Source organism: Dipodomys spectabilis, unplaced genomic scaffold (assembly GCF_019054845.1).
Source record: "Dipodomys spectabilis isolate Male_0828 unplaced genomic scaffold, ASM1905484v1 ptg000053l, whole genome shotgun sequence".
Lineage (NCBI taxonomy): Eukaryota > Metazoa > Chordata > Mammalia > Rodentia > Heteromyidae > Dipodomys > Dipodomys spectabilis.
The window spans coordinates 2,377,968-2,403,845 of NW_024870730.1; the positions used below are offsets into that span (position 1 = coordinate 2,377,968).

The 25,878-nt window shown below is 34.2% G+C and overlaps 1 protein-coding gene across 2 annotated transcripts in view; it reads right to left on the reverse strand.

Annotated features, from left to right (window-relative positions):
* Grik2 (glutamate ionotropic receptor kainate type subunit 2) overlaps positions 1–25,878 on the reverse strand; it is a 564,289-nt gene that overhangs the window by 291,501 nt on the left and 246,910 nt on the right. For both annotated transcript variants that reach the window (XM_042679550.1, XM_042679551.1), the window contains exons 4-6: positions 21,166–21,347; positions 16,564–16,617; positions 11,326–11,499 (exon numbers count right to left, since the gene is read on the reverse strand). In XM_042679550.1, coding sequence (XP_042535484.1) covers positions 11,326–11,499; positions 16,564–16,617; positions 21,166–21,347 — 410 coding nt within the window. The remainder of the gene's footprint in view (positions 1–11,325; positions 11,500–16,563; positions 16,618–21,165; positions 21,348–25,878) is intronic.

The window sequence follows — 25,878 nt, forward strand, 5'->3', positions numbered from 1 at the left end:
TTTCCTGATCACTTCAAAGTTGAATTTTTACAAAACAGAGGTGTGTCCAATACTTTGTAATATTGAAATGACAGCAATAAAGCAGTAGCATTACTAACTTAGCTCTGAAAGAGAGAAACATCCAATTCTTTTGTAATATATGTTTCCTGGATCCTTAAGTGATTAAACAAAATGTAAATAGATGAAAGCCAATTCTGCCGCATTTTCCTGGCAGCCAATGTACCATGCAATTGAATTTATAAGTAGCAGTGCTTTGTAAGATGATGAGGAAATGGATAATTTGCAAAAGGGTCAAGGAAACTACTAGGAGAAAATAAGACAATTAAGACCCCAATTTAGAATGTCTTTGAGCCTGCTTATGTGGAATCAGATGAGAAAGAAGAATCCAGATCTGAAAGAATACACAATATTGACAATCGTCAGTCTTGGGGACAGGCTGTATCTAGAAATTCCTGTTAACTACTCAGGGGCAGACTTATAGGACATGTGTTTGTATAACCTAAGGACTTACCAAAACTAAAGGATAGAAGAGTGGAAGACCAAGTCAACTTCTGGGTGAATTTAATCCCTGGTTCAAGAGATCAATGACTAGAAAAAGAAAAGCTGATCTCCAATACCCCAAGGAACAGAAGTGTAAGTAGATAGAGATAACCATTTGACTACTAAATTATCAGTGGAAATAATGGGATACAGTACTGGTAGTAGTTCCAGGATGGTAACTGTACTTTCCAAAATGCTTCAAATCTGGTGGCATCTATGAAATCCTTTTGTTGTCACAGAGCTCACTAAGTTGAATATCCTACAATGGAGCCCATAGGCCAATGAGCCTGACCAAACTGGATTTAGCACAGGAAGGTAGATTTTTAAACATGCTGAGGGAACTATCCAGAGAGTGGCTTATTCTTCCTGTTGTTGTGTCATGGAAACTCAACTTGTGTCTTTATGTGAAATTATCATTATTTCCTACACAAAATGATTAAAACTCTCATATAAATGCTCTATTTTTCACATGTGCTTTTAATTATATGTGGACATTGTCTCAATTATTGATGCATATGCTGCACTTTCCTTACTAAATTGATCACTTCAACTTAATATGTAAATTACAAAAATTTCTTATCTTTCACATAGTTTAAAACCACGCATCACATATAAAAGGTTTTCCATAAATATTTGGAGAATGGGTGAATGCATAAAAATGCACAGAAATTTTTCATAAAGCATTGGTATGGGTGTCATTTCAATATTGGTGTCTGTTTAATAACTTTACTTTTCCCTCCTGGTCCAATTTGGTCACAGGGTATTCTGAAGATTAATGAATAAAATATTTATGAGTTCTTTTAGAAAGGCAAATGAAAGATCAACATAATATTTCTCCTCTGCATAATAAACCATGAGAGTTCCTAATATCCCTTAGGCAGATTCACCCTAAAATTCTTTATTTCATTTTGTCTGAAATATTCTTTTGATTTATTAATGTGGATTTAAAGAGTATTGGCCAAGCATAGCACGGGAATTACTGCATCAAAGTAGATCCTTGACCATTTCTCAGGCTTTTACATAACAAAACTGCATAGACAGCACTTTGTAAAAATTATATTTTAAAGTAAATATAATAACTTGAATATCAGTGTCATGAAGTAAACAATAACAACTTGGTTGGGAAATTAGTTATGATTCATGTTTATTCACTTAGCCTCAACAAATGCATTTTAATGCTTACTTTACTGAACAATTACCTCAGCTCAGATTTTTTTAAGGTGGTATTTATCCAGTTGCATTTACATTCACTTGTAAAATTTGTACAAACAAGACATCTTTACTCAGAGAAGAAATAGTACCTGCACTAAGGTACAAGAATACTTTTGTCCTATTTATGGAGACTCTATCTAGCATGCTCTAATAATGACTTTAAGCAGTATGTTACATATTTAACTTTTATATCACCACTATAAGGTTAGTAATACCATTTCTATTGTATATATAATGCAATTGAAGCTCAGAGATATTACATATTAACAGAAGGTTACAATGAATACAAGGAGAAAACTTAGATTCAATAAGGAGATTCTGATTATAAAGATATTGCTCTAAGATAGAAAACCAATAAACTTAACAGTGTTCTTCAACAGGTATAAAATACGCTAACCAAAAATCCATCCTTTACTTCTATGACCAATAAGCCATATATTTACCTAAAAAAAGAGACAACCTGGCACTTAGAATAAATAAATGGCACATCCTTTTGATTAAATATTTTGAAGTACTAGGGCTTAAACTCAAAACCACATATACACTTTCACACACACACGTATATACAATCTTCTATTAGTGTTACGGAAAATAAGAAATATTAAACAGAAATAAAATGATAGTTAATAATGAAATAATGAATATATGAATTGAAATATAATGATCTCCAAATTGAACTGGGAGTTAAATAATACAAAAGGAATAAATAATACAAAATAATTAAGAAAACAGTATATTTTTATAATTATATGTTAATAAAACATAATGTTGTTAATTAATATTATAATTTTATGTTTATTATTTCAGTTCTTTAGAACAGCCCCTACAATTTATCATTTCTATGATAAGTGAGGTTTAAGGACAATAACTTATGGAATTCAGACACTCTAACTATTATTTAAGAGTTTATTTTATATGAGAAGGAACTAGGAGTGTTTAGCAAACCAGAGGAATCTAAATAGCAAATTTTACTAACTGACCCTTAATTTTTGATCAGTTTCCCATATATTTACCTTCTCACAGTTATTAATATATGCCCTTTAACAGGTCAATCCTCTTTCCGTTGTCTTGTCATTTTCTACAAATTCTTGCTCTTTTTAATTTTATTTTATTATATTTTTTTTTGGGGGTCCAGTCGTGGGGCCTGAACTCTGGGCCTGGGCGCTGTCCCTCAGCTCTTCAGCTCAAGGCTAGCACTCTACCACTTGAGCCACAGCGCCACTTCCGGCTTTTTTCTTTTTGCTTATGTGGTCCTGAGGAATCGAACCTAGGGCCTTGAGCATGCAAGGCAAGCGCTCTACCACTGAGCCACCTTCCCAGCCCTATTGCTCTTTTTTAAAATGCACATTTTTATCAATCTCTTTGATTTATTTCTATGAGGTCTCTATAATGTATGGTGCAATACATTCATTTAATAACTTTTGATTGCTGGTCTGTTAGTGTTTCTTTTGGCTGACTAATTTAAAAAAGCTGGTCAAAGAATCTAAGGGGTTTGATTAACCTGCACTTAAAGATAAAATAAGCATCTTAAAAAACCTGAAGGAAATCATTGGCAGAAATATATTTATCCTATAGACTCAGACATATACTAGATATTAGAAATGCTACAATGAAATCCTTTTGTACAACTAAGATATACTTGTATAAAGACAAAAATTGTTACTCATTCATACAGATTTACATTGCACAGTTTTCTTTATTTTTATTTATTTATTTTTATTTTTTTTTGGGGGGGGGGGGTTCATGGGGCTTGAACTCTGGGCCGAGGGCTGTCCCTCAGCTCTTCAGCTCAAGGCTAGTGCTCTACCACTTGAGCCATATTACCACTTCCGGTTTTCTGAGTGGTTTATTGGAGATAAGAGTCTCATGGACTTTCCTGCCCAGGGTGGCTTTGAACTGCGATCCTCAGATCTCAGCCTCCTCAGTAGCTAGGATTACAGGCATGAGCCACCAGTGCTCAGCTCTGTTGCACAGTTTTATATCAATGCTTTGAAGATAAATTTTTGTACTTTAAGATGGAGAGAAATACAAATGTCTATTTCAGTCTTTTTTGAAAAAAGTTTTAAAATTGAGAAAAGTTTTAAATTCCCTAAAAATAAGGTATCTATAGAGACAATGCTTCACTGCAAATGTATTTTCTATGTAAATAATATTTACTTTAAATAGAAATTCCATCCCTTCATCAAATTTAAATAAATGCCAATTATTTAATCTTCCCATGAACAAAAACAGTAAGATGGAATGCTCTATGTTAAACGATGAGATTTCTAGAGGATCTCAATTTTTCATATTCAGTTTCTAATTGAAGCCTACTGTGTCACAGTAGATAGAGAGGCATATGCTACACATCCCATGTCCTTTTACATTCATTAAATCACTCATACATAAACATAATGAATGGGACAGTTGTGGCTTCATTGCAAACTATGAAATACCTTGTACAAATATGTCTGTCATATTTGATTGTACTATGGACCACAAAATATTTCTTCCTTGGTAGAACCAAGAATAAAACTAACAGTTATAAAATTTATATTATCAGTTATAAAATTTATATTAACAAGTCTTGTGAAATGTTACCCATTTTTTAACAAAATGCCCAAGGTTATATAAAATCCCTCTAAATATACTGCACTAGCTAAACTCAGGGGAGTTCACTGATTTCATTTGCTATGTTGCAATAGATTTCAACACACCAGACCAAAGCAAACTTGAATTACTCATATGACATGTAATCAAACTAAAACTTTTAGGAAGCACACAATTTGGGTTTTTGTTTTTATTTTTGTTTTGTTTTGTATTTTTTTGCCAGTTCTGGGGCTTGAACTCAGGGCCTGGGCACTGTCCCTGAGCTTCTTTTGCTTAAGGTTAGCACTCTACCACCTGAGTCAGAGCTCACTTCCAGCTTCTTCTGTTTATGTGGTACTGAGAAATTGAACCCAGGGCTTCATGCATGCTAGGCAAGAACTACCAGTAAGCCAAATTCCCAGCCCCATGTTTTTTATAAATGGGAGGGGGGGGCTTGTTTTCCCTCTAAAAACAGGATATTTTATTCTGTTGAATGCATTAAAGAAAGTTATCTCGAAGACAGGCGCCGGTGGCTCAGGCCTGTCATCCTAGCTACTCAGGAGGCTGAGATCTGAGGATCATGGTTCAAAGCCAGCCCACCAGGAAAGTCCACAAGACTCTAATCTCCAATAAACCACTAGAAAACCGGAAGTGGCGCTGTGGCTCAAGTGGTAGAGCACTTGCCTTGAGCTGAAGAGCGCAGGGACAGCACCCAGGCCCAGAGTTCAAGCCCCACAACCAACAAAAAAAAAAGTTATCTCTTGCTTTTGTCTTTAAGAGGAAAAAATTAGCCTGAAGCAAGCTGTTGTTAATTTGCTTTCTCCCTCTACCATGTCTCCTTTTGCATTTATTTATTTATTCATTTATTTATTTACAAAATTCAGTGTTGGGCTATCACTATGTTGGATATTCATTTTATTTTGCAGACAGGAAACAGTGTGATTCATGCATTTTCCCCTATTTGCCACCAAAACAAATAACTTCTATCAGGGAATTCATTTGAATTTTGACATATCCATTACTCTCATGCACTATGATGGAAACTAGAAATTTTAACAAGAATTTTAAGGAAGGTAGAGAATGAAATTTAAGAAATGCCAAATTGGGAGATTATCAAAAATCAAACTTTATATATAATTTTGGTGAAAGCAAACATGAAACTTTTTAAAACTCTCTTGTCTTCTCATTTTTTTTCTGTTCTACTTTTGCTAAGAAAGCATATTATCTTTATGACCAAATCTTGAGTGTTATATATGCATCCCTACAAAGTGATCAAAGGAAGAGCAACACAATTTCTTTTTAATTTAAATTAAATTTAATATAAAATGGTCAAATAATGAGAAAAATTTGAAGTTTTCTGGGCTGTGATTTATTACTTCAAATAGTATTTTACAATAGTTTCTAACCAGAAGAGCATTAAAATTTAAGTGCAAAAAAGACTAGCCTTATCTTATTAATATTCAGTCTTCCTTTGTAAAAGAATAAAAGTTCTTCTAATCTACTGAAATTTTGCTATTTATTCAAATGCACTTCTAAGCTTTCACCTGCTGAAGATATTTTTTAACAAATAATTTAGACTAGCTTATTTGAATTTTCCAAGTGATTAGCTAGTTTGATAATAGAGTGGAAGTAGATAAATTAAAAAGGTATTCAGGATATATTTGGTGGAATCATAGGACCCACTGATTAGAACCAGATGTAATATGATTAAAATACCTTCTTGGAAATACAGGAAGTAACGGGGCGCCAGGGGCTCTCGCCTGTAATCCTAGCTACTCAGGAGGCTGAGATCAAAGCCAGCCCAGGCAGGAAAGACCATGAGATTCTTATCTCCAATAAACCATCCAGAAAACCGGAAGTGGTACTATGGCTCAAGTGGTAGAGCGCTAGCCTTGAGCTGAAGAGCTGAGAGACAGCGCTTGGCCCAGAGTTCAAGCCCCACCACCACCACCAACAACAAAAAAAAATCATCTTTCATTATGAACACCTATATTGTACAGCCACTAAACTAGGCACAGAGGCTTCAAAAAAGATAATATATGTCTTTCTTACATCTGTTGTATACAGACTGAAGACTAGCAAAAGCACCATAGTTGTAGTTCAACATGAAATTATCTGTAAAGTGCATAAATAATGGACCTCATGTACAGTGCTGAACAGACTCAGTAAATACACAAAAAGCAATGTGACATATTAAAATAGGAGCAGGTGGCTGTGACAATGGGAACACTCTGTACTAAGATGGGTGAGTGATGAGGGATGACACACAAAGGGTGTGTTGATAGTTTATGGGAATAGAAAACAGATGAAGACAAGGTGGGATAAATAGGCAGAGCCAGAGCATGGTGGGTTTTACAAGCACCACAGATGAGCCCAGGTACCACTTAGTAAATGATGAGAAGCCAGGATGTGGGCAAATCACACTAGAAAGAAATTAGAAAGATGTTAGAAGCAGATTGTTAGATGTTTTGTTCTTCTTTTAAAATACTTAAAGTAGCCAATGGAAAGAACACCAGGTTTTAACTAAGACATATACATGAAAATAAAAAGAAGAGAGCTGTTTTCACTGTATTTGTTGTCGGTATAATTTGGGGAGGGTAAGGAAAATTTTTTTAAATGTTTTTGATTGTGAAAATACTGTACAGAGGGGTTACAATCACATGAGCAAGGTAATGAGTACATTTCTTATCAAGATTGTTGCCTCCTCCTTTGTTTTTGCATACCATCCCTTCCCTCCCATCTCCATAACTACATTCCCCGCTCCCTTTCCCCCACCCCTAAATTGTAAAGTTCGTTGTTCGACATAGTGTCTTGTACTTCTCATTGGTGCAATGGGTTCACCTGTATCCCTATTTAAACAATTTGGTTTTTTCCCTTCTTCTCCCCAAATTACATCAACATCATATACAATGAAAACAGGAGTTATACCATGGAGGAGGGTTAGGCATACAGGTTGATCCATTGTAACAATGAGATGTACAGGACACTGTTGAACAACGAACTTTACAATTTAGGTGGGGGTGAAGGGGAAGTGTAGTTGTGGAAGTAGGAGGGAAGGATGGTAGGAGAAAAACAAAGGAGGAGGCAACAATGCTTGATAAGAAATGTACTCATCACCTTGCTCATGTAACTGTAACCCCTCTGTACAGTATTTTCACAATCAAAAAAACATTAAAAAATAAAAATGATTAAAAAAATGTTGATATTGTGAACAGAGAGTGGCACTTGTTTAGAAGGAAGAAACTGAGGAACTGGAGATAGTGAGTAGTTTACACAATTTAAAACACTAATTTTTCTATAGCAATCCAAAGGCCAGAGTTACTGATTTGTGACATATACCTAGATTATAGATGAACATATGGCATCATATTTACATAGTAGCACCAGAAGAGATAGTAATGATAATCATTAAGCCACTAGTAGGCTTATATACACATCAGTTTTAATATAGGCAGGCCTATTGGACTCACTGGGAAGGATTTCTGAGCTGTAGGTATTCCATTTAAATTTTACTTTATTTTATTTTACCTTATTCCATTCTCTTAAGGATGCAAGAAACTTAGGGTGGGGAAGGTGGCTCAGTGGTAGAGCGTTTGCCTTGAATTCCTGAGTCCCTGGGTTCCATTCCTCAGCACCACATAAGCAAAAAGAAAAAGCCGGAAGTGGCTCTGTGGCTCAAGTGGTAGAGTGCTTGCCTTGAGCTGAAGAGCTGAGGGACAGCGCTCAGGCCCAGAGTTCAGGCCCCACAACCGGACCCCCCCCCCAAAAAAAAGAATGCAAGAAACTCATTAGATTAATAATAAGTATAACTATCATAAATTTCTGAACTCATTGTCAACTCATAATAACTGCTCAAAGAAGACAGAGAGCATTCGGGCAAGGGACTGGAGGCAGTAACATTTAATTATGCAGGAGCAGACAGTGACAATGCTTGCACAAGGAACTTCCACACATCTGAAAGCCAGAAAAGGTGTGAACAACTACTAGAGAATTAACAGTAAATAGAGAATCATTTTTAAAATATGGGGCTCATGTCTGGGAAATTTAGACCATCATCTGGATGGCAGTGTGTAGGCATGAAAGAAATTGGGACAAGGTGATATGAGGAAAAAAAAAATAATTTTGTTTGAAAGAAGAAACTTGGATATATGGTAAGAGTTGTTTCCTTCCTTGTTTTATACTACTGAAGATAAAAGTTGGTTCCTCAGTTAGATTTATAACAAGTGAAGATAAAATCTGTACAGAGACAAGGAACATTAACACTTTTGATAGAAAGACCAAAGACCATAAAACAAGGAACTACAACTGGAAAAGTGTTCTTCTAGTCACTAGTCATGTAGCTGATAAACATTTATCCTAGAGAGCAATTAAGATGCCAACTCAACCAGAAAAAACTTTTATGAGTGCAATTCATTGTTTCCTTTTATAGCTCAAACATGAAAAGAGGATGTGGGAGCTCCAAGTACTATGATCTTACATAGTGGCAAATGACTATGATACTGATAATGATAGGTCTGGCTTCATGCAGTAAGGACTTTGCTGATAATTCCATTTCTTTATGTGACTATAGTGGGGGGGTTAAGAAATTCATAAATACTGAGGTCTCATCAATTGTCTGAAGGGAATACTGCCAATGCCATATTACCAGGCTATAATTCTTCTTTTATAACTAAAATCCTCTTAATTTCCCAAGTCCATTTATAGTGAAAATAGCCAATTCAATTCTCTTTCTAAACATATAGTGACGTAGGAAAATGCTTACACTCTAATATGAAATAACAAAGAAAATGAACACTCATGCAAGGTGCTAATACATCAATATTTTAGTTCAGAGCTCATATTGCTGTTATTTTTATTTTTATAAAAATCACAGGATATTTTGAATCAATGCTATATAAATATTTTATGTATACTCTATATTATTTATGTTATTTAATCAAAAGATTTGTAAAATATATTCTAAAATTTATGAAAGAAAAATTATAAAATCATCATCTTTATCCATCTTGGAAAAAGCTGTTATAGTAAAGAGAATGCTCATACATATTTCCAAAATATCTTGATATTTCATTTATAAACATAATAAATAATAACATACGGTTTTAATAAGCATTATTATTCAAGGAATGGTCATACAAGTTAACTTCCCTACAGCACATTTAAAAACTGTTCTTATGTAAGTTTCCTAGTAAAATCTTTACAGTTTGCAATAACTCAAAAATCAATAGACATGAAGCTCTAACTATTTATGTTTGAATTTTCCTATTTAAGATGTCACTAGAAAAGTACCCCAGAACAAAAAAGTGTCATATTCAAAATTCTACAAATCGATGTTCCGCATACAATGCCTAGAATAATTGGCTAATTTTCTCAGTAGTTTACATTTCCTCTGTCTTTTATTTACTTTATAACATCACTTGCAAGTTCAAAAAAGCAGAAGAAAGGAATAAAGAGAACATAAACAGATACACGTCCTGATGCCCTAATGACAATACCTTCTCTAAAGTTAACTCTGTCCAAACTGCTCTGCCTCTCTAGACGAGAAATTAATATACCTTGCCTAGTACTTATCTATCCTCAATAGTCTATGTAAGATTCTACAATGTTATTTTAGGGGATGACTTTTAGATCCATACAAAGGCTGAAAAGAGGCAAATATTTCCAAGTAAATTTGGATTTTTTTTAGTATTCTTATGTGTAGAAACGAACACTCTACTCTATGGACACATCAGCAGAAGTCTTAGAGTATAAAAGTATTAAGACTGTCATAATGTCACTAAACTTTTCCTAAAATTATTTAATTGTGGTTTATTAATATAAATGATCAGACAGCCACCCAAAACTTAAGACTTACATGAAAATATAATTATAAAATAACTTTTTATAATGTAAGAAATTTACGTATAGGATTGTAATGCCACATAAATAATTAGAATCACTTGTTTTGAGGGGGGGTCGGTCATAGGGCTTGAACTCTGGGCCTGAATGCTGTCCCTCAGCTCTTCAGCTCAAGGCAAGCACTCTACTACTTGAGCTACAGGGCCACTTCTGGGTTTTTGAGTGGTTTGTTGGAGATGAGTCTCATGGACTTTCCTGCCTGGGCTGGCTTTGAAACAACATCATTGGATCTCAGCCTCCTGAGTAGCTAGGATTATATGCATGAGACACCAATGTCCAGCGAAAACACACTTTTTAAAGGGTAAACTAAAAACCAACATGTCTTTTCAAGATAGCTATTAGCCCTATAGGCTACTGGGAAAAATTGACTATGAAATGGCTCATCTGAATCAATGTGTCTGGCACCAAATACACAGCAGCTTAATGGGAAAAAAAACGCAAAATACCAGGTATAGTCTTGATATTGATTAGTTGGTTGGAGAACAGGGTTTTCATTACATTACTTTGATAAAACAAATTAACAACATTTTTAACATAACTATCAGAAATTTAAAAGTGATCATGTGCCTTTTATGAAATTTTCATTGGCAGTATAGGTATAAAATACATTGGATTCTTCCATATTTTAAACATTAGTACATTTTCTAGGCTTATAGTAAGAATTGATCATGAAAAATGTGAATATTGGTTAATATAGAACCTTAAAGAATGACTGAACTCAGGGGAGATTTTGTGTGGTATTAAGTCATTCATATAACACCCAAAAGCCATCCTGACAAAGAGAAAACATGTTGGGAAGGATGACCAAACTAATGACATTTTCAGTCCCTCAGAGGTCTGTATATGGCTCTAGATAATTTTAGCGATATTCCCATATGGGTATAGCCTAATGATGGCTGCAATATCTTTGGAATTCCATGGATAAAAATATAAAACAGGTAGGTAATATTGGTTTGGAAAAGTGTTCATAAATTTATTTGCAATAGTATCTTTAATATTATACCTTTATTGTTAAACTAGTAAATAAAATTTGAACCCAGAGAATTTAATAATTTATGCAGTATTTCTTAGAAACACACAAACTGATCTTTAAATGGTTATTCATACCGTCATAAATCCATCCAGCAAACCTGAATCGGGTTTCGGAGGTGCCTGCAAACGTTCCATTGACCACTTTTCGATGATGGAGGAGACTTGAATATTTTCTATATTTAATATTCTGAACCCTGTCATATTAACACCACTGTATCTGTAGGGTTCTACATCAAGAGCGAATAGGTCCTGAAAAATAATTTCTTTATGTTATTACAGAGAGACTTGATTCATATACAAATTTTGAAAGTCACTTGTTCTTACTTCCCTGATAGTAATAATTATTATTGTATCTTGAGCAATGTTAAACATCACACAAACACAAGGTTCAAATGTTTTCATTCTTCTATAATGCAGATATGTATGTCCCATAGATAGACATGTATGAAGATACCACACTAACACTTAAGATTTGTGTGAGCTTCCTTTTCCATGGTAAGGATAGATTGCTTTTCTATTTTGGACAGCACCACTTTACTATAAACTAACAGACTTGCTTACTTAAGCCTATATTGTCAAATGTTTTTCATTTTGTTTGGTCTGAGGTTTTTATTTCTTTACATTTAAAACACAGACCATGAAATATGGCTTTTAACTAATAATAACTATATGCAAGATAAGAGGAAAAAGTTAAAAAAGAAAGCTAGCCCTGTTGGTTGTAGATCCCAGACCTCCTTTGCAACCTAGCAACTCCACCCTAGTGATTACTTTATTTCTCTTCCCCTTCTTCAGTGCTTTGCAATGAATAGTCTGCCCTTTATTTTCCAAGGAGATGAGAGGTCAAAGCCATGGAGAGAGCTGGATGTCATTATCAGGACCTACAGCCTATGGGACTTCTATCCTTTCTACATGACATTAGCTCACCCTCATAGCTCACAGACAATATTGAGAACCAGAGCAAGACAAGGGTCAGTGCCCTGTGCACAGCTTGTCTAGACTCTAGACAGCCGGAATAAAACTCCATGGAGAGCAACTGACATTGGTCTGAGTCAGACTCAGTGCTATTGAGCACCTTTAGGCTTTTTAAAATTTAATATTCATGATAACACCCAGGAGATAAGGTATTTTCTAGGCATAAATAAATAATGCATGATATTATTTGTTATGGGTTAAAATAGTGAAAATGACAAGCAAAATAGAAGTTATAAGCAAAACAAGCAACTGACAACTGAATTTTATGTTTAAGGAAAACAGAATTTCATTTGAGATGTGGCTCAAAACTTTTTTGTTGGTGATTTGAGTGACTGGGCATTTTTTTTTTTAAGGAGAACAATCCTGGAACCTGAACTCAAGGATGGATGCTGTTTGTTTTTATCCTCGAGGCTAGCGCTCTACCACTTAAGTCACAGCTTCACTTCTGGATTTTTGGTGGTTAATTGAAGATAGTGAAATGAACTGCAAGTTATGGACAGAAGTGGTTTTTCTTTGTTGTTGTTGTTTTTAATGCACTATGTGATGTTTTAGTTTCCTTTGTATGTTCCCTCCTCTATGGCATATCCTCTGTTGTCACTGTACTTGATTTTGGTGCCCTGCATCTTGTATATACATTTGTCTAATTTGAGGAGAGGAAGGGGAATAACAAAACGTTGAAACAAGGACACAGGATGACCCACTGTAATAATGACACCCCCAAGAGGTGTGTGTGGGGGAGGGGGGAAATGAGGGAGGTTGGGAGGAGAAGGGATAGGGGGAGAACAGCAAGGGAAGGGGTAACAATGATTGACAAGAAATATACTCATTGCCTTACTCTTGGAATCGTAACCCCTCTCTACAGCATCTTTACAATAAAATAAAATTTAAATAATTATTTTTGAACAAATGATAGGATTCTCACAGACTTTCCAGCCTGAGCTGGCTTTGGCCTGCAAGGCTCAAGGCCCAGCCTTGTGAGTGGCTAGGATTACAGGCATGAGCAACTAGTGCCTCCCATCTGAATGTGTTAAACTGAAGAAAACTGGGAAAATGTAGAATGCAGATTTTCTTTCACCTACAAAAAAATTTTCCTACCCTTAAAAGCAGGTCATAAGTCCCTTATTTTATATGTATCCAGCGTAATACTTAAAAACCAAAAAGAATCTGAACGAAAGAATTGCTAAATTCTCCCAGCTTTTTATATTCTCCTTTATATATTTCTGTACTACTGTCAATTCTTCATCAAGGAAATGCATAGATAAATTAATTTCCCTGTCTCTTTCTGCAAGGCTTCCAGGTCATCTACCTACAATTTACAAGAGGTAAATTGCTATATGTTTTTCTTGCTAATCCGTCTTTTACTATAGTGACACAGGCATGAACTTCACGATAGGTAAATTACTGAAAACTGGTAAAATATGAATAGAAGCCAAGATCTTGCAGTTCCTATCTGATGGGGAGGCTGAAACTGGAAGACCATAATTCTAGGCCAACCTGAGAAAAAATGTTTGGAAAAATCCATCTCAACAGAAAGTATTAGGTATGGTGGAACACACCTGTCATCCTGGTTATAACAGAAAGTGTAAATAAGTAGATCTTTTTCCAGGCCAGTCTGGGCAAACAGCAAGACTCTATCTTTAAAAATAACCAGAGCAAAGGAAAGGAAAGGTGGCATAGTCCAAAATCAAATGTACTCTTACCTGATTTATAAGAGTAACACTTCCATACAACACCTTAATAATAACAATAAATTTAAACTAATAACCAAAGCAAAAATGGCTACCTCAAATAGTAGAGTGCATGCCTAGCAAGTGACAAGCCCTAAGTTTAAACTCCAGAAAACAAATGCTAAGTAAAGACACAAAAATGTGAAAACATAGTTGCTAAGCATAAGAATAATCTAGATCCATTTGATGGTAAATGAGAATTCATAACAGAATCAGAGAAAACTAAAATAGGACAGATTAGGATCCAAGTACTAAAGGCCTTATTTAAAGGCTAATGCGTTACATGTGTCCTAAATGAGTTGTTTCATTATTTTCTTAAAGGATAATTTCAGTTTTTCTGAAATCTTATGATTCTAATAAAGTTCAAATGGCACTTAATATAACTTACTGAGGAGGGAAAGCCCTCTCCATCACCTGCCTAACACTAAATTTCATATAAGCTTAAAAAAAAAATCACCTCGTATAGCAGAGCCAGTCTCGCTTTCTAAAAATGAAGTACAACCTAGGACATGAAGAATGTCTGTTGGAGAATTGTCCTCACAGGAAGCTATGGAGATAACCACATTTTAATAAGTTGTTCTGGCATCTCCAAGTATTCCAGAAGCAAGAAAACCAACTGAAAAACTTTTGTGTTAGAAGAGAACAACGATTAGGCTGGTCAGTGGGGGAAGAGGAAGACAGATGCTAGCAGCAAGTGGAAGAAAATCCACAGTAGAATTTTGTGAATGGTGTAACAGTGATAATGAAAGTTTTTATGGAAAAAAGTTGAGTCAATCTGGAGAACAATGATTAAAATTTAAGTATTTAAAAATTATCCTTTTTTTTTTTACATTCCTGGGCTAGCTAGGCAGATGTTTTACCAATGAAACATATTGCCATTCTTTCTGTGATAGCTGTTTTTGAGTTAGGGTCTTGCTATCCACCTAATCAGATCTGGGATAACACATTCGTAAGATCATGCCTACATCTTTCTGTTGAGATGCAGCCCTGATGACTTTTGTAATTGAACTGACTTTAGCCACGGTCCTCTTGATCTCAGCCTCCCAAGTGGCTAGAATGACAGGTGCCTTTATATCCAGCTATTAGATGAAATGGTTTTGTGAACTTTTCTACTTGGACTGGCCTTGAATTCTGATCCTTCTGATTTCAGCCTCCCAACTAACTGTGATTATAGGCATAAGTCATCAGCAAATACTATTTCCAATTATCTTACTGACACACATTTAGAATTATTCTATAATATGCCACTATTTCCAATTATCTTACTGACATATATTTAGAATTATTCTATTATGTGCCATAATTAGAATGATCACATATGACTATTTGGACTTCATTTGAGCAATGGTCATTTCTAGAAGTTTAAACATATGCTACCAAACTCTAAAATAAAATAAATGAAGAGGAAAAGAAAAATCAGATGGATGTCTAAACTTGAAAATATCATCATAATTTCAAAATCATTAGTAAAGGATTAGTGAGCAAGAAAGAAATCCTTTCCACAGGAAAGGGAAGACATGATTTGTGGCTAGAGAAATAAAACTTATGCCATATATGGTAGTATGTGCCTATAATCTCAGCACTATGAAGGAAGAAGCAAGATGATTGTGAGTTCAGAGCTAGCCTGCAATAAATACCTTGTCTCAAATAAAAAAGGAAAATAAAAGAAAAAAAGAAATAAAACTAAGAGTTAGGATTGATTTGAAAAAAACAAAGTCATATGTTCATGAATAAAATGAAACTATGAGATGAGTATGTAAAGACAAAATATAAATGTAAAATTCAATTTTCTAATTGCAAATTAAAGCATAGTGACTTTTAGAAAACCTAACTGAATATAGAAAATTTAATCTTCTCAAAGGGCAACTTTAGAAAAATCTGATTTTCATAAAATGAATAAAGTTGATATAATGGTATAAGAATCTGTGCTTGTCTAAGGCATTGATTTTTTTCAGCAAAGTAATTATAAAATCCATTATGTTCTAAAAGTCCTCTGAAGCAATATAAAAATAAATGAGAAAATAGTTTGAATTGATGTCTTAGATGATATTGTTTCAAAATCATCAACTTCCTACCATGAATAGTAGTTGTCTCATAATTCCCATTTTTCAATTTTTTAATATTTGTTTGTAAAGGTGATACAAAGGAGTTACAGTTACATAAGTCAGATAATGAGTATATTTCTTTTTGAACAGTGTCACCCACTCCCTCATTCTCTCCCAGTTTTTCCCTTCCCATCTCCTCTCCCTCCTCAAGTTGTATAGTTCATTTCCAACATAATGAAATATGATCTGCGTGTGGTTTTGATCACTTGTAAACTCAGGCACAATATAGAAAGACTGCAGTCTGAAGATGTGCAAGGATCTTAGCTAAAACAAACTGTAAAGCAAAAACAGCTGGAGCTTGGCTTAAGCTGGAAAGAAATAACCTAACAAGGACTAGGCCCTGAGTTCAAGACTCAGTAATGCCAATTACCATAGTAGTGATTGTTGCAATGATAGTAGCAGTAAAGTATACTCTGTCATTTTTCATATTACCTTTTTCATTCAATTTGTTTTACAATTAAAGCAATCAAACTTAGAACATTGTCTTTATTTTTTAAGAAATTACTTACCAGAGTGGTAAAGATATAATGATAATATTCTGTCATCATTCCCATAGCTAGTGCCTAAGATATAAAAAAATACAAAATGTTACTATTGAAAATACACATAGCATGCCACACATTATATCTGTCAAAAGAGATGTGAGATGTAATGAAGACTTTAGCCATGTTATTAATGGTAGTTCAAAAGTTTGCCAAGATAAATCTTTTCTCAACAGTTAAAAAAATTACCTGCTAATGGAAGAATTTCTGAACTAATTTTCTTGATAGAAAAGTTATTTTTTAACATTTGTAGTTGATAGCTTTACACTTTACAGAAGCAATATGTTAGAACAAAAAGATTCTGAAATTAGCCTATCTTTGTTCCTTATATTTTTAATGTCTTCACTACAAATAACTATAGTGAGGAACATTATTTTTATTATGACAGTTTAACATAATGTTAATGAGAGAAATACATATCACAACTATGAAGAAAGTACAGAATAAAGAAATATTTGTTAAATTAAATATACCAGTTAAAAATAGATAATTTATTACATTTTTATACTCCTTAGTAAATTTAGATTATCAATTTTAAAATAATTTTATTGATATTCAAAATTCAAGTGATAAGTTTCCTTCTCATATTCCTTAGTGAAAATAGAGAATGTACTTGAAATAACTCCTGATCAATTAGCAATCACTGAAAATTGTCATTTCTTTAACTTAATGAAAAGCTCTTGGGCTGGGAAGGTGGCTCAGTGGTAGATCACTTGCCTTGCATGCTCGAGGCCCTGGGTTTGATTCCTCAGCACCACATAAGCAAAAAGAAAAAAGCCGGAAGTGGCGCTGTGACTCAAGTGGTAGAGCGCTAGCCTTGAGCTGAAGAGCTGAGGGACAGTGCCCAAGCCCAGAGTTCAGGCCCCACGACCGGACCCAAAAAAAAAAAAAAAAAGCTTTAAAAAAAATAAAAACTCTTAACAACAAATAAGTATTTTCAAGTGCATCTAATAGACTTCACAGTCTACTAACAGACTACTAACTACTACTAACCCATTTTCTAAGGCTCCATTAGCTATAGTCTGCATGGTAAATAAACAGAAAAGCAGTCGGATCATTGGTCAGCATTAATCAGTTAAACAGAGTAAAATTTGTAATTATATAATGTGAGCCATTTGACCATGAAAGGATAGAAACTTGTGTAAAACTTTGTGGCATACCAAATACATGAAAGAAAAAATCCTGCTTAATAAAAACCAGCATCATTAGGGCAAAGTAGGGTAATTTAAGCAAAAATCACCAAATAATAATTCTTGAATAATAATGAATACATAAACTTTTAATATGTTGACAGTTATCCTAAGTAAAATGTTAAAGTTCTCTTACTAATGAGAAATTACATTCTTAATTTTTCTTCCATGCTTTAATTTCTCATATATATGCATGTATATATGAGAAAATGTATATATATAGAAAAACTGTACGTGTATAGGTATGTATAAATATGTATGTAATATATATATATGAACATATAATTATATGAGTCTTTTCAATAATACTGAGCTCAGTATGGAAGAATTGAGCTCAGTAGGTAAAGCAATAGATAGTTCTGTAGAGTTATACCCATATAGACATATAGCTATAAACACACACACAAACACACACATATACAGCTATAAATATCACTTGTGATAACAAGATATGCTGAGTACAATGTTAGGTGCAAGTGAGCCTACAGTGTTTTAAGCCTCATAATAACCTTATGATTTAAGTTCTATTATATTCATTTTATACATGAGAAAACTAGTGCATAAGTTGGATGAATAAATTGCTGAAAAAATGAGACAGTAGATAAACATAGAATTTGTGGCTCCAAGTAGTAGAGCACTAATTAGCCTTGAGCAGAAGAGCTCTGAGATACTACACAGGCATTTGGTTCAATCACCATAACTCACAAAAAATAAAAGGAAAAGAAAAGAAATATATATGCATATATATATATATATATATATATATATATATATATATTCCTTTATAATTCAGAAACCTTAGCATTCTAGGCCAGTGCATAAATGACGCTTGGTGGCAAGGTGAAGGGAGTTGAGATCATTGAAGAGGGGTTCAAGGTTAGCAATAGGGAACAGTAGGACTCTACACCGAAATCTTACATTTGATTTTATTTTACTTCCAGAGAAGGAGTTTATTTACACTCTTTGATCTAAACCTTGAAACTCTTGATAACTATTCTCCCTGTGTGACAGAATATCCGTGTGAGGTTTTCCTTCTGACTATCTTGGCTCTGCCCTAGGGAATTTTCCATGACAAATCTGGATAGAGGTGGAATCCTCTGCTACTGAGGCATGCCCAACAAGTAGCATACTGTTTGTCTCAGAGGATTATACACATTCCCAACCTCCACTCACTTTTAAAGCTTTCAGGCAAACAACACATTCTTCAAATTTAACTGTCCAATGTTTAGTAAAAGCTCGATAAGTTTAAATAAATATCCTAAATAAATTAAGCAAACAAACCAACAGGGTTAACTTGACTAAAGCCGTTCCTTTTTCTGGATTCTCCTAGTATTCACTGGTAAATGAAGCCAGACCAGCTGAAAGCTCATCTGTTTCTGCTGCTCCACTCCTCCACACTCATCCAGTTCTAGCATAGCTCCTTACTGAATTTACAGCTGTGTTTATTAGAAGGAAACTATTTGCTTTCTTTTTAACTGGCTTTCCCTAACAACTGACACTCAAATGTAACACAAATTCTAAGACCAGATACATTTTAAAAAAAGAAAAAAAACAGCCACACACATTGTATCCATATAGAAATATAAAATATCAATACATATATTATATATTCATATATATTATATCTGTATACATAATGCTAGTAAACATATATGCATTTATATATGTATTATGTCTTATATACATAAATAATACACATAGAATACATATGTTATAATGTATATATTACATATATACATGTTCACGTGTATGTATATATATATGTCTACTAGTGTTACAGGGCATTAGAGAAAGCATTAATACAGTATTATCACTACTCACTACATTTTAACTTTCATATTTTTCTCCTTAACCTTGCTCTAATATTTTATTTACTGATCTTTTTTTTGAATTGCAGGGTTTTTTTCTGTTGAATATATTTATCATTTCAGTTCTGTATTTGGCAAATAGAGCACTTTATACAAAACAACCAAATATTCAATAATGGATAAATCAATAGAAGGCAGAAAGCAAATTCTCTTATCAAAGTTGATGCATATTCTTAACCTCTCATACAGCAAAAATGTATCAGAATTAGTTCTTTAGAGAAAAGACAATAGATTATATATTTGTTAGAGACTCAGAGAAAACTGAGCATAGCAAATTCACTGAAATAGTATACTGCTTTTGGTGTAAAACAAAGGTTTCCTTTCTAAATCTGTTTCTAAATGAGATCAGAAATTATTGGAAATTATATGAAAAAAAATCTCACTCTAGAGTTCTGTAGTTACTTTATTACAAAACTTTATTACTAAAACAGGTCAAATAGCAATCTCTTTTATACACTCTTTTATTCAACTATAAAATTAGTACACTATTTTACAAATTCTTTGAAATATTTTACTGTGGTAAAACCAACATTTGTGTTGGAATATTGGACAGATATCTATTTAATAAGCTGACCATGTTACTATAGGTTTGGCTGCTGATACTTACATTTAGTAAATGATATTTTGAAATTTAAACTTGTATAAATTTCCAATGCAGAGAAGTGATCTTACACATCAGAGGTAGGAAAATAATTGGCTAATCCCAAGTCACTATTAATGTAAAACCAAAGCATATTTTAAAAGCTTTAAAGGCAAAATTTAAAGAATTTAAATTAAAACCCAGGCTCTACTAACTAATTCATTAGGATATGATTTTCCACTACCCATTTAATCCTATTTTCCAGATTGCTGTTGGGTATGAGGAGTACAACTTTGTTTTACTGCTAAAAAATTGTCTCATTTTTGTTGATTTAGTAACATCTTTTTAGGTAACCAACGCTTTACTGTAAACAAATCTCTTAAATGGAATATATATCCTTTGACTCTTTGTTCCTGTAAAATCACTCCATCATTCAAGAGGAGACTGGGTTTCTTTGTAAAGTGAAGATATTTTTTATCCATAATAATGATGAAATAATAATATAACCATAATATAATGGTAAAAATATGAGGGCATAGCATATTAGATTCTAAGTACAGAATAAATGCACTTAATCTTTCCTCTAAAGGTTGGCTGACATGGATGAAGAAACTATTCAGTCATGTACCCAAATTATCTTCCCTTATTTTAATGTAAGACAGAAATATCTACTTCATTCATCAACAATCTCAATAATAAGCAGTATTGCTGACATTTGAAAATGACCTTAAAAATTTAACGTCTTTTTTCCTTTAAGACAAATAACTAAAAGCACTTCTCAGACTTTCTGTTATAAAATTATATCCAGGTGATGTCTCTAACTTTAATTATACAACATTAGCCTTATATTACTTGTTGTTTCTTTGAAAAAGATCATAGTTTAAGTGTAAACTTACAAAGGAACCAAGCATTTTAGCAATTTAAAGTTTACCTGTTTCAGAATGCCTGCTGCCATTTCATGGCTACAGTCGAAAATTACATGGAACTCTTTGCCTCTTTTCATTTCTTTCAATAAGGGCTTTGCATCTTTTGTATCAGCAGGCAATTGACGGATTTTAAGTCGAAGATTATACCTTGATGGAGCTTTGATAAGCTCTTGTAAACGAATGAGACCTGGAATTAAAAAGGGGAAAAGACATTAGAGGTAAATCAAAGTGAATGAGGAAGCACTAACATTCTTTATGATGCAAAATTTTCTTCATCACATATAGGTGTATATCATGAACATTCAAATTCCTATTTCAGCAAAACCTTAGGTGTGATATTTTTGTTAGAATACTAATTTATCAAGTTCTTTAAGGGATTTTTAAAATAGTGAAATTAATTACATAAAACTTCAACTATGTAAAAAGATATAGTGTGAAATAGTCTGTCTCTATGAACAGGATTCTCCTCTGCAGTGGGTTGTCAATATCTGTGACTTGCTATATATACTTTTTTAAAAAAAAAATATTTTTATTGCAAAGATACTGTACAGAGGGGTTACAATTACATGAGTAAGGTAATGAGTACATCCCCTATCTAGCATTGTTACCTCATCCTTGGTTTTTCCCCTACCATCCCTTACTGCCTCACCACCCTTACTCCTCCTTCCCCCCACCAGAAATTGTAAAGTTCATTTTGAATATAGTGTTTTGTAGGTCTCATTGTTACAATGGGTCAACCTGTATAGTTGTTTCAGCATTTTGTTTTTTCCCTTCCCCTCCCCAAATTAGAAAAATGTATATACAAGATGAAGGGCACCGGAATCAAATACAGTGAAAACAGGGGTTGTACCATGGGGGAAGAACATGCAAGAGAAACTAAAACTTCACATAGTGCATTAAAAACAACAGCAACAAAGGAAAAAACATCATGTGTCCATATCTTGGGGTTCATTTCACTTAGCATCATCTTATATGGTCATACGTATATAGCTTTTGACCTCTTCTGCTTGTCTCGTAAGATTATCCTACACGTATACTAGTTATTGCAAATAAGGGAAACCATGAGACCTATGTTTCTTTGGGCCTGGCTTACTTCACTTAATATAAGTTTTTCTAAGTCTTTCCATTTCCTAACAAATGGGGCAGTGTCATTCTTTTTGATGGAGACATAGAATTCCATTGTATACTTATTCAACTACTGAGGGGCATCTGGGTTGGTTCCATATATAGAATTCCGTTGCATATACATACCACAAAGAAAGACAACCTCTTCACTAAAAAGTGCTGGAAAAATTGGTTAAACACCTGTAGAAAACTAAAGCTAGATCCTTAATATCACTCTGCACCAGAACCAACCAAAAATGGATCAAAAGACCTTGAAGTAAAAGTAGACACACTGAAAATATTACAGGGCTCCTTGGCACAGGCCGAAATTTTCTGAATAAAGACCCAGAAACACAACAATTCAAAGAAAGATTGGACAAATGGTATTGCATGAAACTACAGAGCTTCTGCATGGCAAAGGACATAGCTAGCAAGATCAATAGAAAGCCCACCAACTGGTAGAAGATCTTCACTAGCCATACAATCTATAAGAGCCTCATATCTAAAATATACTTAGAACTCAAACAATGAAATCCCCCAACATCAAATCCTCAAAGAAGCAACTGCCCAATTATTAAGTAGGCTAGAGACTTAAAGAGAAACTTCTCTGAAGAGGAAATAAGAATGGCCAATAGACACATGAAGAAATGCTCAACCTCTCTAGCCATAAAAGAAATGCAAATCAAAACAACATTGAGATTCCACCTCATCCCAGTTAGAATGGCTATAATTAAGAAATCTAGTAACAACAGATGCTAGAGGGGATGTGGCCAAAAGGGAACCCTACTGCATTGTTGGTGGGAGTGTAAACTTGTTCCAACCACTCTGGAAAGCACTATCGAGTTTCCTCAGAAGACTCCACACAGAGCTCCCCTATGATCCAGCAATCCCACTTCTGGGCATTTACCCAAACGACCACTAACAAGGCCATACTAAAGTTACCACCACAACTATGTTTATCATAGCATTATTCAGTATATATACTCTTTTCCATAATTTTTTAGTAAACTCACATATTTAAACATACAAATTTGTTCTGTTGGGTTTTTTACAAAATATATTAATAACTATAACCCCTGCTTTCACTGTATTTGAAGTTGGTATAATTCGTGGAGGGGAAGGGAAAAAACAAATCATTTAAATAGGGATATAGGTAGAACTATTGCAACAATGAGATGTACAAGTCGTTATGTTGAAAAATGAACTTTACAACTTTGGCGGTGGGGGATAGAAGGGGGAGAAGAGGGGTGTGGGGGGGAGATGGGAAGTGATAGGAAGGGGAAACAGAGGAGGCAATAATGCTTGATAAGAAATGTACTCATTATCTTGCCCATGTAATTGTAACTCCTCTGTATTTTCACAATTAAAAAAATTAAAAAACTATTTTTGATAATGTCTCAGAGGTCTTTGTAAATCACTGACCACTACTCTAGTTTGTCCTTAAAAAACTCTGAATTCTATCATGTACATAACTTATGAAACTACTAATTTTTATTAAAAACTCCAGTTACTTCTATTTTGTCTTTAAAGTTGAGGTAAATATACATGCATATACATATTTAGTAATATATTTATATTTGGGTGAAATAATTCTTCTTAATAAAATAAGTTCTAAATAACTTGGACCACATTTTAGTACAATTACTTTAAGAAGTAAAATGAACATTATTTTTTGTTGTTGTTGTTAGTCAAGGGGCTTAAACTCAGGAGCTGAGTACTGTCTCTAAGGTCTTTTGTTCAAAGGCAGCATTCTACCAGTTTGAGCCATAGCTCTCCCATATTTTTGAGTAGTTAATTGGGACTTTTCTGCCTGGGCTGGCTTCAAACTGCGATCCTCAGATCTCAACCTCCAGAGTAGCTAGGATTACAGGTGTGAGCCACGGTGCCTCGAGCAAAATTCACATTCTTTGTGCACTTTTCTAGGCATATCATTCTAAGTAATGTCAATATACTAATGCGTCTAACTGTAGAAGTAGCTTCTGATTTTATGTTTCAAAACGTATCAAATAAGTCATGGAATTAATGCATTAAAAATAAACCACCACAGAAACAAGCAAGAATCAGAACATTATAGGGGAATATACTTCTCAAACCTTTATGCTAACAAATTTGAGAATCTGGAAGAAATGGAAGAATTTCTAGATTATTGAATTTATTCCTTTACATAAATTTCAAGTAATGAAACACATTTAAGAATTAATTCAGAAAGCCCAATATAAAAAGAGAGGACACAGGAAAATAAAAAGAGCTGATTCAATTCCAACCAAGGGAAACAATTTCCTTTTCTCCTCTAAAGCTTCATACCTTTTTAAAAACAAAAGTAATTCATCTAAGCCGGGCACTAGTGGCTCAAGCCTGTAATCCTAGCTCTAGGAGGCTGAGATCTGAGGATCACAGTTCAAAACCAGCCTGGGCAGGAAAGTCCATGAGATTCTTATCTCTAATAAACCACTAGAAAAACAGAAGTGATGCTGTAGCTAAAGCGGTAGAGCGCTCGCCTTGAGCTGAAGAGCTGAGGGACAGTGCCCAGGCCCAGAGTTCAAGCCCCACGACCCACCAAAAAAAAATTCATCTATCTATTTCTCCCTTCCTCCCCACCCCACCCCCGCCCTAACATCCCACCAGAAAAAAACAAAAACAAAAAGAAAACCCTCTGTCAGGACTGGGATGGTGGCTCAGTGGTAGAATGCTTGCTTTGCATACATACATGAGGCCCTGGGTTTGATTCCTCAACACCACATAAGCAGGAAAAGCTGAAAGTGGCGCTGTGACTCAAGTGGTAGAGCACTAGTCTTGAGCTGAAGAGCTGAGGGACAGTGCCCAGGCCCATGTCCAACAAAACAAAAACAAAAAACAGCAACAACAACAAAAAACTCTATTTATCAAAATTTAAAAGAACTTTCTGGAGGTTAACATGTTACCAAAGAGAAAGGAACTATATAGTTACAGATGAGCTCAAGAGTTTGAAATACTATGGCTTTATAGTAGAGTTTGAAATTTGGTATTGATATTCCTCCAGCCGTGTTCTTTCCGTTGAGGAGCGTTTTTGCTATTCGGGGTCTTTTATTGTTCCATATGAATTTTTGGATTGCCTCTTCTATTTCCTTGAAGAATGAGGGTGGAATTTTGATAGGTATTGCGTTGAATTTGTAGATAGCCTTGGGAAGTATTGCCATTTTCACGATGTTAATCTTTCCAATCCAGGAGCATGGGAGGTTTTGCCATTTTTTAAGTTCTGTGTTGATTTCCTTTTTCAAGATTTTAAAGTTTTCATCATAGAGGTCCTTCACTTCTTTAGTTAAGTTAATTCCTAGGTATTTTATTTTTTGTGGGGCTATTACAAATGGAGTTGCTTTCCTAATTTCAGCCACACTTTTCTCATTGTTGGCATACAGAAAAGCCATTGATTTTTGGGGGTTAATTTTATAACCTGCTACTTTGCCAAAGTTTTGAATCAGCTTGAGTAATTTGGGAGTGGAGTCTATGGGATTCTTTAAATACAAGATCATGTCATCTGCAAAGAGGGAGAGTTTTATTTCTTCTTTCCCTATTTGGATCCCCTTTATGTCTGCATCTTGTCTTATTGCTGTAGCTAGGCATTCTAATACTAGATT